The sequence below is a fragment of the Schistocerca piceifrons genome, chromosome 4 (assembly GCF_021461385.2).
Source record: "Schistocerca piceifrons isolate TAMUIC-IGC-003096 chromosome 4, iqSchPice1.1, whole genome shotgun sequence".
Classification (NCBI taxonomy): Eukaryota; Metazoa; Arthropoda; class Insecta; order Orthoptera; family Acrididae; genus Schistocerca; species Schistocerca piceifrons.
In genome coordinates this window covers 558474412-558492689 of record NC_060141.1, presented here as the reverse complement: position 1 = coordinate 558492689, position 18278 = coordinate 558474412, and the positions used below count along the sequence as shown (strand labels likewise).

General features: G+C 39.6%; 1 protein-coding gene across 2 annotated transcripts in view; it reads left to right on the top strand.

The window, feature by feature from the left end:
* The window catches only part of LOC124796275, a 165640-nt gene that overhangs the window by 37258 nt on the left and 110104 nt on the right, over positions 1-18278 (top strand). For both annotated transcript variants that reach the window (XM_047260391.1, XM_047260390.1), the window contains exons 3-5: positions 1417-1561; positions 1702-1901; positions 7163-7328. In XM_047260391.1, the coding sequence (XP_047116347.1) occupies positions 1417-1561; positions 1702-1901; positions 7163-7328 (511 nt within the window). The remainder of the gene's footprint in view (positions 1-1416; positions 1562-1701; positions 1902-7162; positions 7329-18278) is intronic.

Genomic DNA, 18278 nt, shown 5'->3' with positions numbered 1-18278 from the left:
ATGTTCATTTTCTCTTTGAAGATTAGACTACTTGCTTCTTGCACTCAGCCCAGTACTTTTTCATTCATTCCGAACGCAATTTTCTTTATTTGTCTGAAATCTTTACCAGTCTTCTGTGTGCCATTTCTGCTGAAAGTTTTTGTTCTCTGCATCAGTAATTCTAAGTCCGACTGCTTCAAGATCTTGCTGAATTTCTTTGACCAACTGTCCTCCTCTCTTCTTTCTGAGACTTCTCATCATTAGTTGTTTTGAAATCCTGTTGTCAGGCATTCTTAAGACATGAAAGAAATATGAGATTCTTTTCTTTCTCATTCTGCTAGTGATTGGGTCAATCTCACAATATACAGTTTCATTAGGGAGGATTCTCCAGACTCCATCAACCTGGTATTTTTTATTGATGCATGTTCTGATAATTCTTCATTCAGTCTTGAGGAGTTGATTGGTTCTTCTTTCATTTTTAATTTGGAACAGAGTTTCTCAAGCATAAGTTGATTCCGGGAGAATTACAGTTTTGTAATGTTTGATCTTAGTGTCTATTGACAGGCATCTCTTATTATATGTTAACCAGGTTAGACATTGTGTTTTTTTTTTCATTTTGTAGGTTCTGTTTATCAGTGTTGCTTTCTCACCCAAGTTGTGCAAAATAATTCCTCCAAGATATTTAAATAGTAGAACTATGTTAATTGCCTGATCATTTATGAATATTTTATCTACACAAAGAGGTTTCATGGGCATGATTTCCGTTATCTCAAAGGATATTTGTAATCCTGTTTTTGAAGCAATTTTCTGGAGACTTGTTATCTGAACACAAACTTCTTCCATGTCGAGGGCTAAGAACTAAATCGTCAGCAAACCCAAGGCAGTTTGCTCTTATTGCTGGTTTTCCTCCAATTTTAATTTTACATGGATTTTCTTTATGCTAGATTGTCATGATCTAATCGAGGGCCACACTGAAAAGCAAAGGAGTCAATCCATCATCTTGTCTGAGTCCTATTTTTATTGTGAAAGCTTTGGACATTTCTCCTCTAACTTAACCTTTGAATTTGTGTTAGTTAAAGTTAGCTGAATGAGTCTTTATCAGTTTGGGATGGAGGCCATATGATCTAAGGATTTTTAGAAGTGTGGGTCTATGAACACTATCATATGCTTTTTTTAAATCTATGAATGAGATGAATAACTGTTTCTGTACGTCTTTGTTATAATATTAACCACATTGTAATGTATAGGTTTGATAATTAAGACTACTTTATATAATTTCATCCACTTATTTTTATTTCCTTTGAAACATATCAGTTGGCCATGGAATTTGTGTGTCTGCAATAACTGAGAAAGCATGAGTGGGTAGTCTTCTCATGAAATATGAAAAATTGTCTATTCTGAAACATTTGTGTGTTGTTATTTTTAATTTTTTTCTAGGAAATACGTGATGCAGACCAAACATGTATTATGTCCCAAAGAAAAAGAGAGAAAAAGAGACCATTTTCACCAGATATTATAATCCCAAGGAAGAAGATTATGAAAAAGAAAGTAACAAAGAAACCTAAAAAATGTTCTTTTGTAGGTCAGTTGCATTTAATTTAAAATTTACTGCTGAAAATAGTGCACTGTTCTTAACAGATACATATTACAACAGAAAGTCTTTTATTAATATTTGTTGTTTATATTGTTGAGTAATAAAGTAGCACTTCTTTTTCTTTGCAGATGATGATATTCAAGAAAAGAAATTTTCCTGTGAAAAATGCAGTTCACCATATGTTGTAAATCCATTGCGTTCTCATCCTGCCACTCATAAGCAACGTGCACCTCGAAGGGTCTTTGATCCTTCCACTCAGAAGATTATGTTGCTGTGCAATGCATGTGGCCTTACAGCACGTAGAATTAACAAGAAATCTGAGCAAAAGGTAACAAGAAAGATTGTGTTGCTCGATAATGTGGTACTGATTACAGTTACTAGAATACACAGAGGATGTAAAGGACAGATTCACTGCAAGTGGTGACGTTACCATTGACCTTCTTGCCTCACTGCACTGCACAAAAGCTGATAGATGCACCACACATACAAGTGAACCACTCATACACAATTGTCAATACAATTGAGAGTTTTCATGTTGTGGTATATTATTATTAATTTGTTTAGTACTTAAATAAATAAAAAATTTCCAATTTAAAAGTTTTTCACTGTATAAAACTTTAAAAAATATCTAAAAGATAGTTTGTTTTCTAAAATTTATCTAGGCCCTTTTTCTGTGGTCAGTGAACTGCGGGACTCTTCTTTTAATATCAGGTACACTACAATGAGAATATTGCAGTAAATACATGATAAAGCATAACATTTTATAAGATATACAATGTAAGTCATAGCCCTTGCAATAGCTTCAGATAACCAATTAGTGTACTGTTATTTCATAACCACTTTTGCTGACATTCAGAAAAAGGTGCCTCAACCATATTTTTTAATGTTTTAAGTAACTCAATGTTACAGTAAAACATATTGTCACATTTGCAGCATTGTTTGTTTTCATAGTTAATATTTTCTCCGCTAGTTGTTTCTTTCATTAATTGGCAATATGTTGAGTGTGAAATCTCCTCCACACCCTTACATTTTTTTAACCTGATTTTTTTGTCTCATTATAGGTTCATTGCTACCCCTTAAATCACTCTGGAGGCTGGGATAACATCAGGCTTCAATTTTTTGTATTGGAGGAAGATTCAACAGTTAACTTTTCAAATCCTCTTCATTAACCAATTTAGCAAAATGTTTTGGGCATACACAAGCATTAGCAACTGAAAATGAATCAGTATATTTACAAGCACTTATCCATTTCGGGTTCATCTCATTGTTCTTTGGAAATATATGAATCTTAATTTCCCAAGTTTCCAGTGCCTTTAATGGTTAGTATATCCTGCAATCACATACAAACCACTATATTTCATTGGAAACGATTCAAAATATTCTCTCAGAACACCTCAGTAGACTCATAGCTGTAGTGTAACTCAGCAATTAATCATCAGTCTTTGGAAAGAACTTAACATACCTTGTATTCATCAAATATTCAATGACAGTACAGTAGGTTTCTGCAGTGCTGGGTTACTGAATGATGGCAAGGTTGGCTGTAAAGTCAATGTTGCATCTTGCTACTGCATACATTCACCATGATCTCTACCATTTATTCTAGTAACCGTCGTATTGACCTATCTGAGACCAGAGATACATCAAAGACAGCTACGGACTAAAGTAAAACTATTTGTAAATACTTTAGGAGTAAAGGATACCACTCACCGAAAAGTACACTGAGGGAAAAAAAGTCATCACCAACAAGTAGTTGTGTGATTAATGAAAGCTGGTAGGTGTGTTTCTACATCTTAAAGAAGATGTCTACTCAAATGTTGTGCCAGTTGTCTAAGAGAGGTGCTAGTAGCACCACTATGATTATGCAAATCAGGTTTGCTTTAAATACATGCTGTAGCAGTCATAAGTGTTACTTACCATTGAGGTTGGACACTATGAGTTGATGTTAGTCAAAAATGTCTTTAAGGTGACAAAGACACCATTATCAACAGCTCCCTCAGTCTTAACGAGGTCAGGTGATACGGCTACAAGAAGCTAGATGTTCCTTCCGTGATATTTCAGAAATACTGGCAGTAATGTAACCCTGTTAATGATTGCTGGCAGCAGTGGTTATGAGAATGTACGGTTGCAAGAAGTCCAGGCTCCAGACAGCCACATGGCATTACCGAGAGGGAATACCATCATGTTCGGTGTATGGCTCTGGTACTTCATTCTGCATCTGCCACAGCAATTTGAGTAGCAATTGGCATCACAGTGACACAGCGTAACTGTTACTTATTGGTTGCTTCGAGGATAGCCCCAAGCCAGATGCCATGTAGCTTCCATTCCATCAGCCCTAAACCACCACCATTTGTAACTTCAGTGGTGTCAAGTGAGAGGCCATTAGAGAGTAGGATGATGGAAGCTGATTCTGCCTCGGTGCCAGTGATGGCTGTGTGTTGGTTAGGAGGAGGCCAGGTTAGTGCCCGCCTGTGTATCAGACACACTGCACCTCCAGATGGAGTTATGGTCTGGGTGCAATTTCAGCGGACAGCAGGAGCACTCTTGTGGTTATCCCAGGCGCACTGAGAGCAAATTTGTGTGTTAGTCTGGTGATTTGACCTGATGTTCTACCATTCATGAATAGCATCACAGGTGGTGTTTCCCAACAACTTAATGCTCCCACGTACCACTTTTTTAACACAATATGCTCTACAGAGTGTTGACATGTTCCCTTAGCCTGCTTGATAATCAGATCTGACTCCAATCAAGCACATGTAGGACATCATTGGATGAAAACTCTAGCGTTATCCACAAACAATATTAACTGAGCTTGTATTGACCAACCAAGTGCAACAGGCACGGAACTCCGTCCCACAAACTGACACCACACACCTGTACAACACAGTGCATACATGTTTGCATTCAACATTCTGGTGGTTACACTAGTTATTAATGTACCAGCATTTCACATTTGCAATGGCTTATCTTGCACTTGCATTAACCTGTGGTCTTGCAGTGTTAATCACATAAATAAGTTACTTAGGCAGATGAATTCCCAAAGTTTCATTACTCCACATTAATTAGTTTATGGTATTGTGATTTTATTCTGTCAGTATAAAAGCATTGAGTCATAGACACGCACACACAAAAAAGAAAGAAACTTGCTAGCTTTCAGACTAATCCTTTCTTGAGCTAGAGCACACTAGCTCGAGAAAAGGTTACTCTGAAAGCTAGCAAGTTTCTTTGTTTTTGTGTGTGTGCCTGTTGAAAACACTACTGCTGTTCCGTGAATGATCTACTTTACTCCTAAAGTAAACAATGGAGAACCCAGGATGAACTGTAACAATATTATGAAAAGGATAGTTTCTACTCACCATATAGTGGAGCTGCTGACTCGCAGATAGGCACAACAAAAAGACTGTCACAAAATGATCTTTTGGCCATCAAAGCCTTTGTCAAAAATACACTCCTGGAAATGGAAAAAAGAACACATTGACACCGGTGTGTCAGACCCACCATACTTGCTCCGGACACTGTGAGAGGGCTGTACAAGCAATGATCACACGCACGGCACAGCGGACACACCAGGAACCGCGGTGTTGGCCGTCGAATGGCGCTAGCTGCGCAGCATTTGTGCACCGCCACTGTCAGTGTCAGCCAGTTTGCCGTGGCATACGGAGCTCCATCGCAGTCTTTAACACTGGTAGCATGCCGCGACAGCGTGGACGTGAACTGTATGTGCAGTTGACGGACTTTGAGCGAGGGCGTATAGTGGGCATGCAGGAGGCCGGGTGGACGTACCGCCGAATTGCTCAACACGTGGGGTGTGAGGTCTCCACAGTACATCGATGTTGTCGCCAGTGGTCGGCGGAAGGTGCACGTGCCCGTCGACCTGGGACCGGACCGCAGCGACGCACGGATGCACGCCAAGACCGTAGGATCCTATGTAGTGCCGTAGGGGACCGCACCGCCACTTCCCAGCAAATTAGGGACACTGTTGCTCCTGGGGTATCGGCGAGGACCATTCGCAACCGTCTCCATGAAGCTGGGCTACGGTCCCGCACACCGTTAGGCCGTCTTCCGCTCACGCCCCAACATCGTGCAGCCCGCCTCCAGTGGTGTCGCGACAGGCGTGAATGGAGGGACGAATGGAGACGTGTCGTCTTCAGCGATGAGAGTCGCTTCTGCTTTGGTGCCAATGATGGTCGTATGCGTGTTTGGCGCCGTGCAGGTGAGCGCCACAATCAGGACTGCATACGACCGAGGCACACAGGGCCAACACCCGGCATCATGGTGTGGGAAGCGATCTCCTACACTGGCCGTACACCACTGGTGATCGTCGAGGGGACACTGAATAGTGCACGGTACATCCAAACCGTCATCGAACCCATCGTTCTACCATTCCTAGACCGGCAAGGGAACTTGCTGTTCCAACAGGACAATGCACGTCCGCATGTATCCCGTGCCACCCAACGTGCTCTAGAAGGTGTAAGTCAACTACCCTGGCCAGCAAGATCTCCGGATCTGTCCCCCATTGAGCATGTTTGGGACTGGATGAAGCGTCGTCTCACGCGGTCTGCACGTCCAGCACGAACGCTGGTCCAACTGAGGCGCCAGGTGGAAATGGCATGGCAAGCCGTTCCACAGGACTACATCCAGCATCTCTACGATCGTCTCCATGGGAGAATAGCAGCCTGCATTGCTGCGAAAGGTGGATATACACTGTACTAGTGCTGACATTGTGCATGCTCTGTTGCCTGTGTCTATGTGCCTGTGGTTCTGTCAGTGTGATCATGTGATGTATCTGACCCCAGGAATGTGTCAATAAAGTTTCCCCTTCCTGGGACAATGAATTCACGGTGTTCTTATTTCAATTTCCAGGAGTGTAGACAGACACACACACACACACACACACACACACACACACACACACACACACACACAATTTTTGACATAGGCCTTGTTGGCCAAAAGCTAATTTTGTGACAGTCTATTCGTTGTGCCTACCTACAACTCAGCATCTCCGCTATACTGTGAGTAGCAAGTACCCTTTTCATAATATTGTTACTCCTAAAGTATTTACATTCTACCAAAACTTTCATACAAAATTGTAAACAACTGTAATATTTGAAAGCAGAAAGATATTTTCCACTTGATATGTAAATATTATATAAAAAGAAAATTCACTTGAGAAAACTAAATTTCGAGAGAGACAGAATGGTTGTCCAGTACTTATTCCCAGGAGGTAAAATGGCAATAATGCCGATAGAAAAAGAAAGGAGTGAGGGAGGGGGGAGGGAGAGAGAGAGAGAGAGTATTCATAGATTTTAGAACTATTAGTTCCATCCTCAAGGAGGAAAACAGGAATACGGCAGGAGAGGGTAGAAATGAATGGCAGTTCGTTCAGACCCCAGGATGAGTGGGACCCCATCTGTCATGAGGTTGAGGGGAAACAAAGATGGAGGAGGAGACATAAAAGATTGTAGGAAATCTAGGATGATATATTAGTAAGCATTGTACCAGCTTCAGTCCAGAGATAAGGACAGAGTGAGAAATTTGTAATTTTAAAATTTGTTTCACTGTAATTTCCACATATATATTTTTCCATAGGAAACAAATGATCTCACTAAAGAAAAAGAAATGTACCTAGAAGAAGCTGAAAGGTTTGCATCTTCGTTGGCATCAGACCTTCAAGAGGATGATGCTAGACGGCTCTACTGTCCAGCATTCAAAACAAAAGCTTGCCGTTGCCTTCAGGACCACATAATGTCAGCAGGTTAGTTACAGAATGTATGAATTAGAATATTTTGATGGCCTGGAGATTTTATTCAGTTATAATTTTTGTAAAACATTTAATTCAAATAACTCAATAATGCACACAAATATCTCCAAAAGTATACAAAAATCAAACAAATTCTGTGTCAGTCTTTTTGGAAATTTCTTAAATATAGGATTGAGTTTCATTGCATGTTTTACACACTGCACAGAGTCAGATTAAGGGAAGGTTGTCATCTGACAGCTGAGAACTATGATGTTCCGTTTCTTTTGATTGGGTAATTTGTAAGCTCCTAAACAAGTTCTGGTGCTTTTACAATGTAATGCATTGCTGTAATGTGAGGGTCAGCAGTAGCGAAAACACAAATTTCATTGTCTCATAATGCATTCACCAACAAGTTTAAGCAAATCTTAAAGTCTGTAATGAACTGACTATTCAGCAAGACTTCTCACTAATACAAACAAAAATTTCAGTCTTGTTTGCACCAAGAATGGTTTTCATCATGACTGGTAAACATCAGTATTTCACAGAGAATGTTGCAGGTCTGGGATGTGAGAGATCAAAGGACCAGCTGTCTTGGCACTGTGGTTGAAGTTTCAAAGTCTGGAGATTGTGGCAGTGTTATTTTGTCACCAGATGGTGAGATGAGTTTGTGGAATGAGGAAGGGTTTACAGAAGAGTAGGCGTTTGACGTTCAGAGTCAGTACTTTAATTCAGATGGAAGAAAATAGAAAGTTGAATCCCTTCCGATACCATGAGTTGTAAGTCAATGTGAGTTAGTTTTGAGAGATTCAGAGTCCATTTGTTTTGAAATTTTACATCCTATGATAGAATGCTTATCTAATGTACAGAACACTGCCACAGATCACACATTATTTGATTTATTTTTGCAGGTTTCGTTTATCAGTGTTAACCTCCTCAGATACCAGCTTCCGATTTTGTGTGCTGTGCAGTGTAGGATTTTTTAAGATTTATGGCACAGCTTATTTTTGCATTGTGCAATACGCAAACATGGTTAAGCTCCATTCTAATGCTGGCTTGCACCAACTTTAGCTTCACTTAGAAATTTTTATGAATGACTCCCCAAGCCTGGATACTCACCAACTTATTAAACAAAGGCACTGCCCACAGAGAACACAGTAACCATTGTAATTAATGTACAGAACACAGTCATATGTCATGCATTATTTGTTTTGTTTTTATTGAATTTTCTTGTCAGGTGTGGGCATCCTCAAATCTCAGCTGCAGAAAAAAATCTTACATTGCACAGTGCATCACATGGAAGGCCATTTTAAGGACCACCACTACCTTTTTAATTTTATATTTAACATAGGCAACAAAATCTGGCATTTTTCTATATGCACTGCCAGACAAAAACAATGAAGCATGCAAAAGATGTGGTCGGACGTCAGTGTAACTTCATACATGTACACACTATCAGTGTGTATTTTAATATTTACAGTCAAATCAAACATTAGAAAATCCAGGACGTCATTAATGTTTAGAGTTATAGTTATTTGTGACATGTAGAATGATCACCAGAGTGCTGCCACTGTGAAGGACACGGAAATGCTGCATACTTGTTTTAGACAGTATTATCAGCACCTAACATAATTTGAAAGGGGCCTCATAGTGGGTTCCCATTTGGCTGGGTGGTAGAATCCTGTAATATCCAGATTTTGTGGGGCATCAGACGTGACAGGGGCCAGATGTTACACTGCATATGGGAACATGAGGACAGACATACTCGTCAGGGTTCTGGTTGATCATGTCTGACTACCACAACGGAGGACTGCCATAGTGAGTGCCAAGCACATCATATCTTTTTCACATCACATTCAAGATCAAATAATGGATTCCCTGCAACTTTTTGTGTCTTTCTGCACCATTGGTCAGAGACTAGAAGCAGTGGGAGTAGAAAATTACAATTCCACGTGTAGACAGCCATTAATGCCACAACAGAAACAGCTGTGTTTGTAATGGTGCTTTTACCAGAAGCGTGGACTGGCATCATATTGCGTTCAGAGATGAATAGCATTTCTACACTATCCATGATGCATATCCTGACAGAAATTAACAGTGCAGATAATAAGATGAAAACTATATGGGATACTGTGAAACAAGAGTCATGACAACTAGAGTACAAGATGATATAACAATTAAACTAAATGACAGTGTTTTGACTGATAATTCAAAAGTTGCATGTTTTTTAACATTTACTTTCTAAATGTAGCAGCAAAAATAGGATTAAACAGTTCAGCTGAGAACCAAGAGAATCTTTAAAACTGTCATTTCACAAAACTTTAAGCAATTAGAAGAGAATCCTTCTCTGAAATTAACAGAACTATAAAAATTTTAAAAAACAAAAGCTCATGTGTTGTTGGAATTTCAAACAGAATTCTGAAAAGTTGTTCTAACTTAATAAGTAACATCCTTAGTGGCATATGTAAAGTATCAATGGCACAGGAATTTTATCCGGATAGATTAAAATATGCAGTTGTTAAACCTCCTAATAAGAAAAGTGACAACAAAGACTTGAATAATTATCATCCAATTCACTTACTGCAATTTGATTCCAAAATACACGTGTCAAAAAAGGTTTTGCATCACCTCGGTCCCAAGAATTCTGGAATCTGTACAGAAAATTGGAATAGAGATAAACATAAACATCATTTCTGCCCTTTATATTGCTCATGAAAATCATGCCATACAGTGAGACCATCAGAGGTGGAGATCCAGATTGCTGTACACACTGATACTTCTAATAGCCAGTAGCACATCCTCTTGCACTGATGCATGCCTGTATTCATCATGGCATACTCTCCACAAGTTCATCAAGGCACTGTTGGTCCAGATGGTTCCACTCCTCAATGGCGATTTGGCGGAGATCTCTCAGAGTGGTTGGTGGGTCACGTCGTCCATAAACAGCCCTTTTCAATCTATCCCAGGCATATTCGATAGGGTTCGTGTCTGGAGAACATGCTGGCCACTCTACTCGAGCAATGTTATCCTGAGGGAAGTCACTCACAATATGTGCACGATGGGGGCATGAATTGTCATCCATGAAGACAAATGCCTTGCCGATATGGTTGCACTGTTGGTCGGAGGATGGCGTTCAAGTATCATACAGTAGTTACAACGCCTTCCATGACCACCACTGGCATACGTCAGCCCCACATAATGCTGCCCGAAAACAACAGGGAACCTCCACCTTGCTGCACTCGCTGGACAGTGTGTCTTAGGTGTTCAACCTGAGCAGATTGCCTCCAAACACGTCTCTGACGACTGTGTGGTTGAAGGCATATGTGACACTCGTCGGTGAAGAGAAAGTGATGCCAACCATGAGCGGTCCGTTCAGCATGTTGTTGGGCTCATCTGTACCTCGCTGCATGGTGTCGTGGTTGCAAAGATGGACTTCGCCGTGGACATCAGGAGTGAAGTTGCGCATCATGCAGCCTATTGCACACAGTTTGGGTCATAACGCGACGTCTTGTGGGTCCACGAAAAGCATTGTTCAACATTGTGGCGTTGCTGTGAGGGTGCCTCCGAGCCATAATCCGTAGGTAGCAGTCATCCACTGCAGTAGTAGCACTTGGGCGGCCTGAGTGAGGCATATCATCGACAGTTCCTGTCTCTCTGTAGCTCCTCCATGTCCGAACAACATTGCTTGGTTCACTCCGAGTTGCCTGGACACTTCCCTTGTTGAGAGTCCTTCCTGGTACAATGTAACAATGCGGATGCAATTCAACTGCGGTATTGACCATCTAGTTATGGTTGAACTACAGATAAAATGAGCTGTGTAGCTCCTTTGTTGTGGAATTATTGGTACTGATTGGCTGTCGGACCCCCTCCATCTAATAGGCACTGCTCATGCATGGTTGTTTACATCTTTGGGTGGGTTTAATGACGTCTCTGAAAAGTCAGAGGGATTGTGTCTGTGATACGATATCCACACTCAAAATCTATCTTCCCGAGTTCTGGGAACCGGGGTGGTGCAAAACTTTTTTTGATGCGTGTATTTGGAATTAATGTAATGGAGAGTAGGTCCACCTTTAAGCGTAGTGAAGTGTAGTCTCATATGTAAATAATAACACTTTAGTCAGCATATCATAATTTGGATTCCAGAAGGGTTTCTTGACTGCGAATGCTATTTAAACATTCACTCACCAAATATTATGAGCCTTAAATAATAAAATATTGCCAGAGTTTTTGATCTTCCAAGGCATTTACATTAATCATGCCACATGGAAAACCTTACATTTTATGGAAGTGATGGCTTCATACACAACTGGTTTGAATCATACATAACAAACATAATGAAAAAGTTGTGCTGAGAAATTCAAACAATATTGGAAGGGGAGAAAATTTTAGTGGCTGGGGAGAAATTACAAAGAGTGTCCGACAAGGCTCAGTTTTGGGCCCACTCCTATTCCTTATGTATGTCGATGACCTTGCACTTAACATTCATTGAGCAGAATTGGTACTTTTTGGAGAAGATAAGTGTTATAATAAATAACATTAGACAGAAAGCATTGGACAAGATTGCTAATGATGTTTTCCAAAGAATTTTTAAGTGTTTTTTTCTGAAAATACACACTCCCTATATGTTGATGAAACATGCTATATTCAGTTCTGTACAACAAATAGCCATACCAACAGTTGATGTAGTACTTGAGCAGGAGTCAGTAAACAGGCTAGATTATCCAAATTCTGAAGTTTACATGCTGAAGAAAACTTGAACTGGAAGTATGGTATCACAGAGGTGCTCAAACAAATAAGTTCAGCTACCTTTGCTATTTGTATAGTTTCTAGTTTTCGAAACAAATGAAAATTACCTTTTTTACCCATTATTGAAGCTTTAAGTGGCCCAGAAAGGAGTTCAATATGGAGCAACATTTTTTTTATCAGTTGCCCAATAATATAAAATGTCTGACAAGTAGCAAAGTAAGTTTTAAATTTAAATCTCTAGTGTCCTGCAGTCAGCAGGAAAGAACTAATGATCAAGTTTGAACACACTTTATTTAACTAAAATGCCTTCTTGGCATGCACTAATTTCCAAATTCAAGAACAACAAGAAACACAATAATTCTTGTGGTGGCAAAAGCCAGATAAAAGTTACAAGACAGTGAAAAGAAGTAATAATAACCAAAAACTATGCTACACAATTCCAAAGTGGCGTTATGCCCAACAAGATAAAAATTTCTACAGAAGACTACAGCAAGTGTCTACCGGGCAGGAGCGGCATAGGTATTGGCCGGAGCTGTCCTAGCTGTAGGTACACACTGCTGGTCTGTTTCTGTTGGTGTGCTTATAACACTGATTCTGCAGAGTGCTACACTTAGTCCCATTAGTTGTAATTGGTGGATCTTGGTCACATGGCTTTTCATGAAGTTGTGCCGTGTTTATGCGGAAAGTCTGTTGATGTTTACATTCATCGGCAATGTTTTGATATGAGCTCTTGGAAGGAGGTCGGCAGCCCATCTCGCTTGTCTGTTGTGCAGGCCCTCTAACTGATAAGGGGCCACAATGACAAAATCATTTCTCTAGACAGCTCCTGTTCCATGGATGAATTGTTTAAAAACTAGTAGCCTGCTAAAAAAACTTTTAAGTGTAGTTGCATGAGTGCTTGAACGGAATTAAAAATATGTTCATTAATGTTAACAATAATGACGTACAAATATCGAGGAAACTGCCTTATTCTACGTTATTTCGATAAAAGATCTATGGAACATGTAACTAACTAACTATCAATATGAAACTGCACCCCCTCTGGCTTGTATACATGTGCAGATTCAGTTGAAAAGGGCTGTTTTATCCTTTCACAAGAGAAGCTGGCCACAACTGTTGTAGTCTGCCTTGATATCCTGGATACTGGGGCACTGGGATAGTGCTGATGTCTAAGCTGCTCCCACTCATGTTCTGCCAGGGACACATCTGGTGAGCTTATTGGCCATGAGAGTACCTGAACATTACACAGATAGTTCATAGATGCTCGTATAATATGTGGATGAACACAGTTGTGTTGAATAATAACATGGTACTGTTACATGACAGGTTACACATGAGAATGCAGGGTGTCTGTGATGTACGGTTATGCCATCAGAAATCCCTCAATCACTACCAGGCTGTTGGCTCCCCATGCCATGACACTAGAAATAACAGCATTGTGCCTTTTCAAAACAATGGAAGAAGGGAACCTCTCTCCACATGTCACTCCCATACTCAGTGCTGATGGTCTTCAGGGATAGTGTAGAAATGCTAGTAATCTTTGAACACCGTAAGAAGCCATTCCATCAGCAGTCCATGCTTCCTGGTCAAGGTTCCATTACAAATGCAGCCATTTCTGGACATTTTAAAGACTTTTCTTATAATATTACTGTTCTTTTTAGAATGCAAATGATATCAGAACTTGACAGTCTTTTGTATAAATTTCCCATTTCCTCTTAAATGAGATATAAATCCCTTTTGTTGTTGTGACTTACTAGTTTTTGTCTTGGACTTTCTGGATAATTTTTCTAGGAAAACTACTTTCAAATATTTCCACAGATTTGCTATAGAATAATTCAATTATATTTTAGCATCTTTTTCTCTGTATACCTCATCCCACCTCTTTTAACACTGAACCCTGTTGTGTCATTAATAAACATCACAGCTTCGTACAAATGTGTCTCAGAGTTGTAAGGTGCTACATTGTTTATTCCCATTAATTGTGCATCATGATAAAATAATTCATTAACAATATGGTACATATTAATTTTTTCAACATGAGCTTGATCTATAAAAAATTTATCAATCAGGGTCCTACTATCTTGCTATGCATGAGTTGGAAAATTCAGTATTGAAATCAGATTGAAACAACCAAATAATGATTCCAGTTCATTTTTCCTGTCAGAATCTATTAAGAAATCTACATTGAAATCTTGAAACTCCACTAACTGTTTATTTTTGTCTGACAGGTAGCTCAGTAATGCATATAATTTTCTCATAAATAGCTGAAAGTTGTCTAGAGGAAATCTGTAGACTGTTACAGTTACAAGCGAAATATTCTTCAGAAGCTGACTTCTGAGTGCTGATCTACCAAAAAACAGTTTGTTTCAATATTTTTCACTTTGTGTCCAATTTTACATGTGTTGCAAATCCTTTTTTCATGTTAACCATGCTGATAAGTGGGCACATACTGCCAAGTGCTTTGTAAACGTGACTCAGTATTGTAATTGCTGAAATAGTATAACTTACCCTCTCAAACCATGAAGTTTTGTTATGCTTTGTTTTCTCCTTGTCATATGGACACTTAACTCTCTCTCTCTCTCTCTCTCTCTCTCTCTCTCTCTCTCTCTCTCTCTCTCTCTCTCTCTTTTTTTTTTTTTTTTTTTTTTTTTTTTTTTTTTTTCCCCCCCCCCCCCCCCCCCCCCCCCCCCCCCCCCCCCCCCTCCCCAGGCTGTGTATTTGAGTCTATTGTGTAACACTTTTTTCTGACATTGGAGATTTTTGTCAGTGATACCTTCCATCTCAATTTTCTCTGTACTTAATTTGCCATGATTTAGATGAAAGATTTAAATGATTTCATTATTGATCTAGTTAAGAATTTGTCAGTTTGTCAAGATTGTTGATACTTGGAAAAGAAAAAGAGGGAGGGATCCTAAAGACAGGTTTGTATGCCATAACTAGTGTTGGTCATGGAGCAGAACAGAGGCTTAGGGTTCACACTATTTCAATTGGAGTATCTGGTATTCCCCTGGTTTGGGAGGATAAATCCTCTGTTTTACAGTATCTGTCAAACAGAACTGCATTATGGAAACAGTCAAGCTATGAATTAATTATGTCATAGGAAGTACAAAGTATAAAATCAACAAAAGGAAATTGATCATTGACAGCAGTTTATGCGTTTGTTGACCAGAAATTGTCAATGTTGAGTGCATGCAGTGACACCCTCATCAGGTCTCTCACAGTGTTTGTGGCTGCAAATGAAGAACATTGTAATAGATGGTTGTTAGTCTGCACAGCACCACACTTGCAAAAAACTGACTCCACAAAAGGGCCGCACTTTTGCAGTTTGGTCTGGCATCTCATAGTGCTAGAGCATAGTCTGTTATGAAACTTCCATTTTGTCCACTTCCCTGACCAGGAGGGAGTTCTTTGTTTGGAGTCATCCATTTCTCCAGTTGTTGACATTGTCCCCACCCCTTTGAGATCCTTGCTTGCTGTAGTGTTCCTGTAAGAGCTTCAGTAGTTGCCAAGAAGATCTTTCTTGATTTCACTCAAGGATGTGCTGGCTGATGGCCATAGAAAGGATTGGCTTCTGTAGTCATAGCCTTGCTTTTTTCATATCTAGCAGCTATCTTGCATGTACTTTCAGGAAGGCTATGCCAGCAAGACTGTGGAATGTAAGTCTTAAACAACATTTTATAATATTACAGGTCTCATTAAGTGCCAAATCTTTGTTTCTGGTATTGCTAGACTTGTAACATGCAGCGATTGAAAATAATTAAAAGTAATACTGTGACAGTGGATCATTTTCATAAAATAACTTGCTTTAACACGGGAAATTGCAGTAGCGTGGAAAAGGGTAAGCTGCCAATCTTTAATTTTGCTTGGACTGTGAAACCTGATATAAAAAAATAACTATCATATCTCACTGTTATCGTATAATTTTTAATTTTAATTATTTTCAGTACATTTATGGTTTGACTGTTTTCACAGATGCCTTAAGATGAAAGATAAAACCTGTGAAACCAATAGCGTTCAATAGACCACACTGTGCCAGAAGTGGAATTTTATTTACTTATAAATAATAACTGCCACAAACTACTTACCTTTTTTGCATAACTAAACATAAATTTCTCCTAATTACAAACACAGTAGTACTCTCAGAGAAAATGCTTATAGTATATGGCCTGTAAAGTATACAGGAACACCTGTTGCGAAAGTCTGTTTGCTCTTTTTCAACAAATGAGCAGCTCCTCTATTTGCTTGTTGTTTCCTATGATGGATGATGGTACCAGGGAGATCCGTTTGGAGATCATTAGTCAGTAACTCCCCTTCCACTGACCAGTTCTTTTTCATTCAAGTGATCAACACCTCTGGAGTTGAGCTTGCAATTGGAGATTATATGTACCTGTTGCACCAATGTCTGAGGACCTTTCCGTGGTCATTGCTCAAAAAGTTCTCCCCTTGATATTTGCAATGCTCATTTTCAGCAGTGTAGGAATCCAGGATCCATTTACCTTGACTCTTTTTTCTTCATATTTAAAACTACTGTTATATTTGTGAATTTCTATGTCTTCCCTGAACAAAGAGGAACCGTACCTCCTCTCCATAGTGAGAACCTGCATATTGGTCAATTTTATTATATTGTTGGTCATATAGAGTGTGTACTCTGCTATGGCTGATTTCTCCACTTTTCCCAATCTGCAGTACCATTTACTGTTTATGCTCAGTGAACCTGGTATTGATGGATCACCGGGTCATTCAAACATAGACTTTGCCTCATGTGCACAGTTTTCAGTATATTCCTGACATTTCAAGTGTGTCCCTTTTGTCCTCTTCAAATCTGGTATTTTTGATCAGTTTGTAAACAGTCTTTACACTGTGTTTTCACAATATACAGTAGATTCTGCCCATCACTCTGTGGATGTTTGATGTGTCATTTTGACGGGTGTTTGGTTTCATTTCACGTATTACGTAACCCCTGGAGTTCCCATTGCTTCTCAGAATGCTTTCCAGGTGTTGCATGTTGCATCTGAGGTGCTGCAGTTCGCATATTCACCTCATATGTGTTACGAGAATATTTTTCTGATATCCTTTTCCTTGGTCCGGTGACCATTTGATAGTTCATGCAGGTACCTGACCATGTATATTGGTTTTTGATACATGCTGTTACCTACATTCTCACCATTCCACCAGTAAATCTAGAATGAATATCTGTTGAGCCTTTTCTACTTGCATAGTAAAATTTGATGTTGGTATGGAGGCTGTTCATATGTCTTAGGAAATCACCAAGCTGTTCCTCACACTGGTTTCGTATGATGAAGGTGTCATCAATGTTCCTGCGCCACATTTTAGGTTTACAAGGTGCCAAGACTAGTGCCTGTCTTTCGAACTGCTCCATGAAGAAATTGACTACCACTGGACTATGTAGACTACCCATGACAATGCCTTCCAGCGGTTTGTAGAAATTGTCATTCGACATAAGGTAGCTCATGCTAAAAGCTGCATAAAATGACTTGGTGATGTTCTGCAGGAAAATGGGACAGTTATGTTCCAAACAGTCCCAGAGTGGCACTTGGGTGAACAAAGTCACCAATTAACACTTCCAGGGTGTCAGCAGGTCCAAGTATTACTTTCTTCAACTTCTCAGTGAAATATCCCTAGTCCTTTATGTAACTGTCAGCCTTTCCCGTGTGTGACTGAAGCAAAGAAGCATAACATTTTCCCAGTTCATACATTGGTGAGCCAGGGGCAGCTTTGTCATACATCACCTTTGGGATTTTCGGAAACCCATATAGCTGAGGTGGCAGGTATTCTGTGTTGCATAGGTGCCTCTGTATGTCGACTGAGAGAGAAGATTTACTATTAAAAACAGTCTTGATCACGATTTATTTATTAAGGTGACCGGTTTCGACCACTACTGTGGTCATCTTCAGACCATTGAGTAGGAACCTCTTTCTGCTGGAGAATCACTACTACTATCCAGCAGAAAGAGGTTCCTAGTCAATGGTCTGAAGATGACCACAGTAGTGGTCGAAACTGGTCACCTTAATAAATAAATCATGATCAAGGCAGTTTTTAATAGTAAATATTTGTAACACATTGATCACTGTCACTCCCATAATGTATTCAAAAGTAATTGAGAGAGAAGACTCTATGATTAACTAATTTAAATTCCCTGTGATCGACTGGTTCAGATCTGCGATTAGCTTCCATTAACTTATCAGATCTAGTAGATCATGT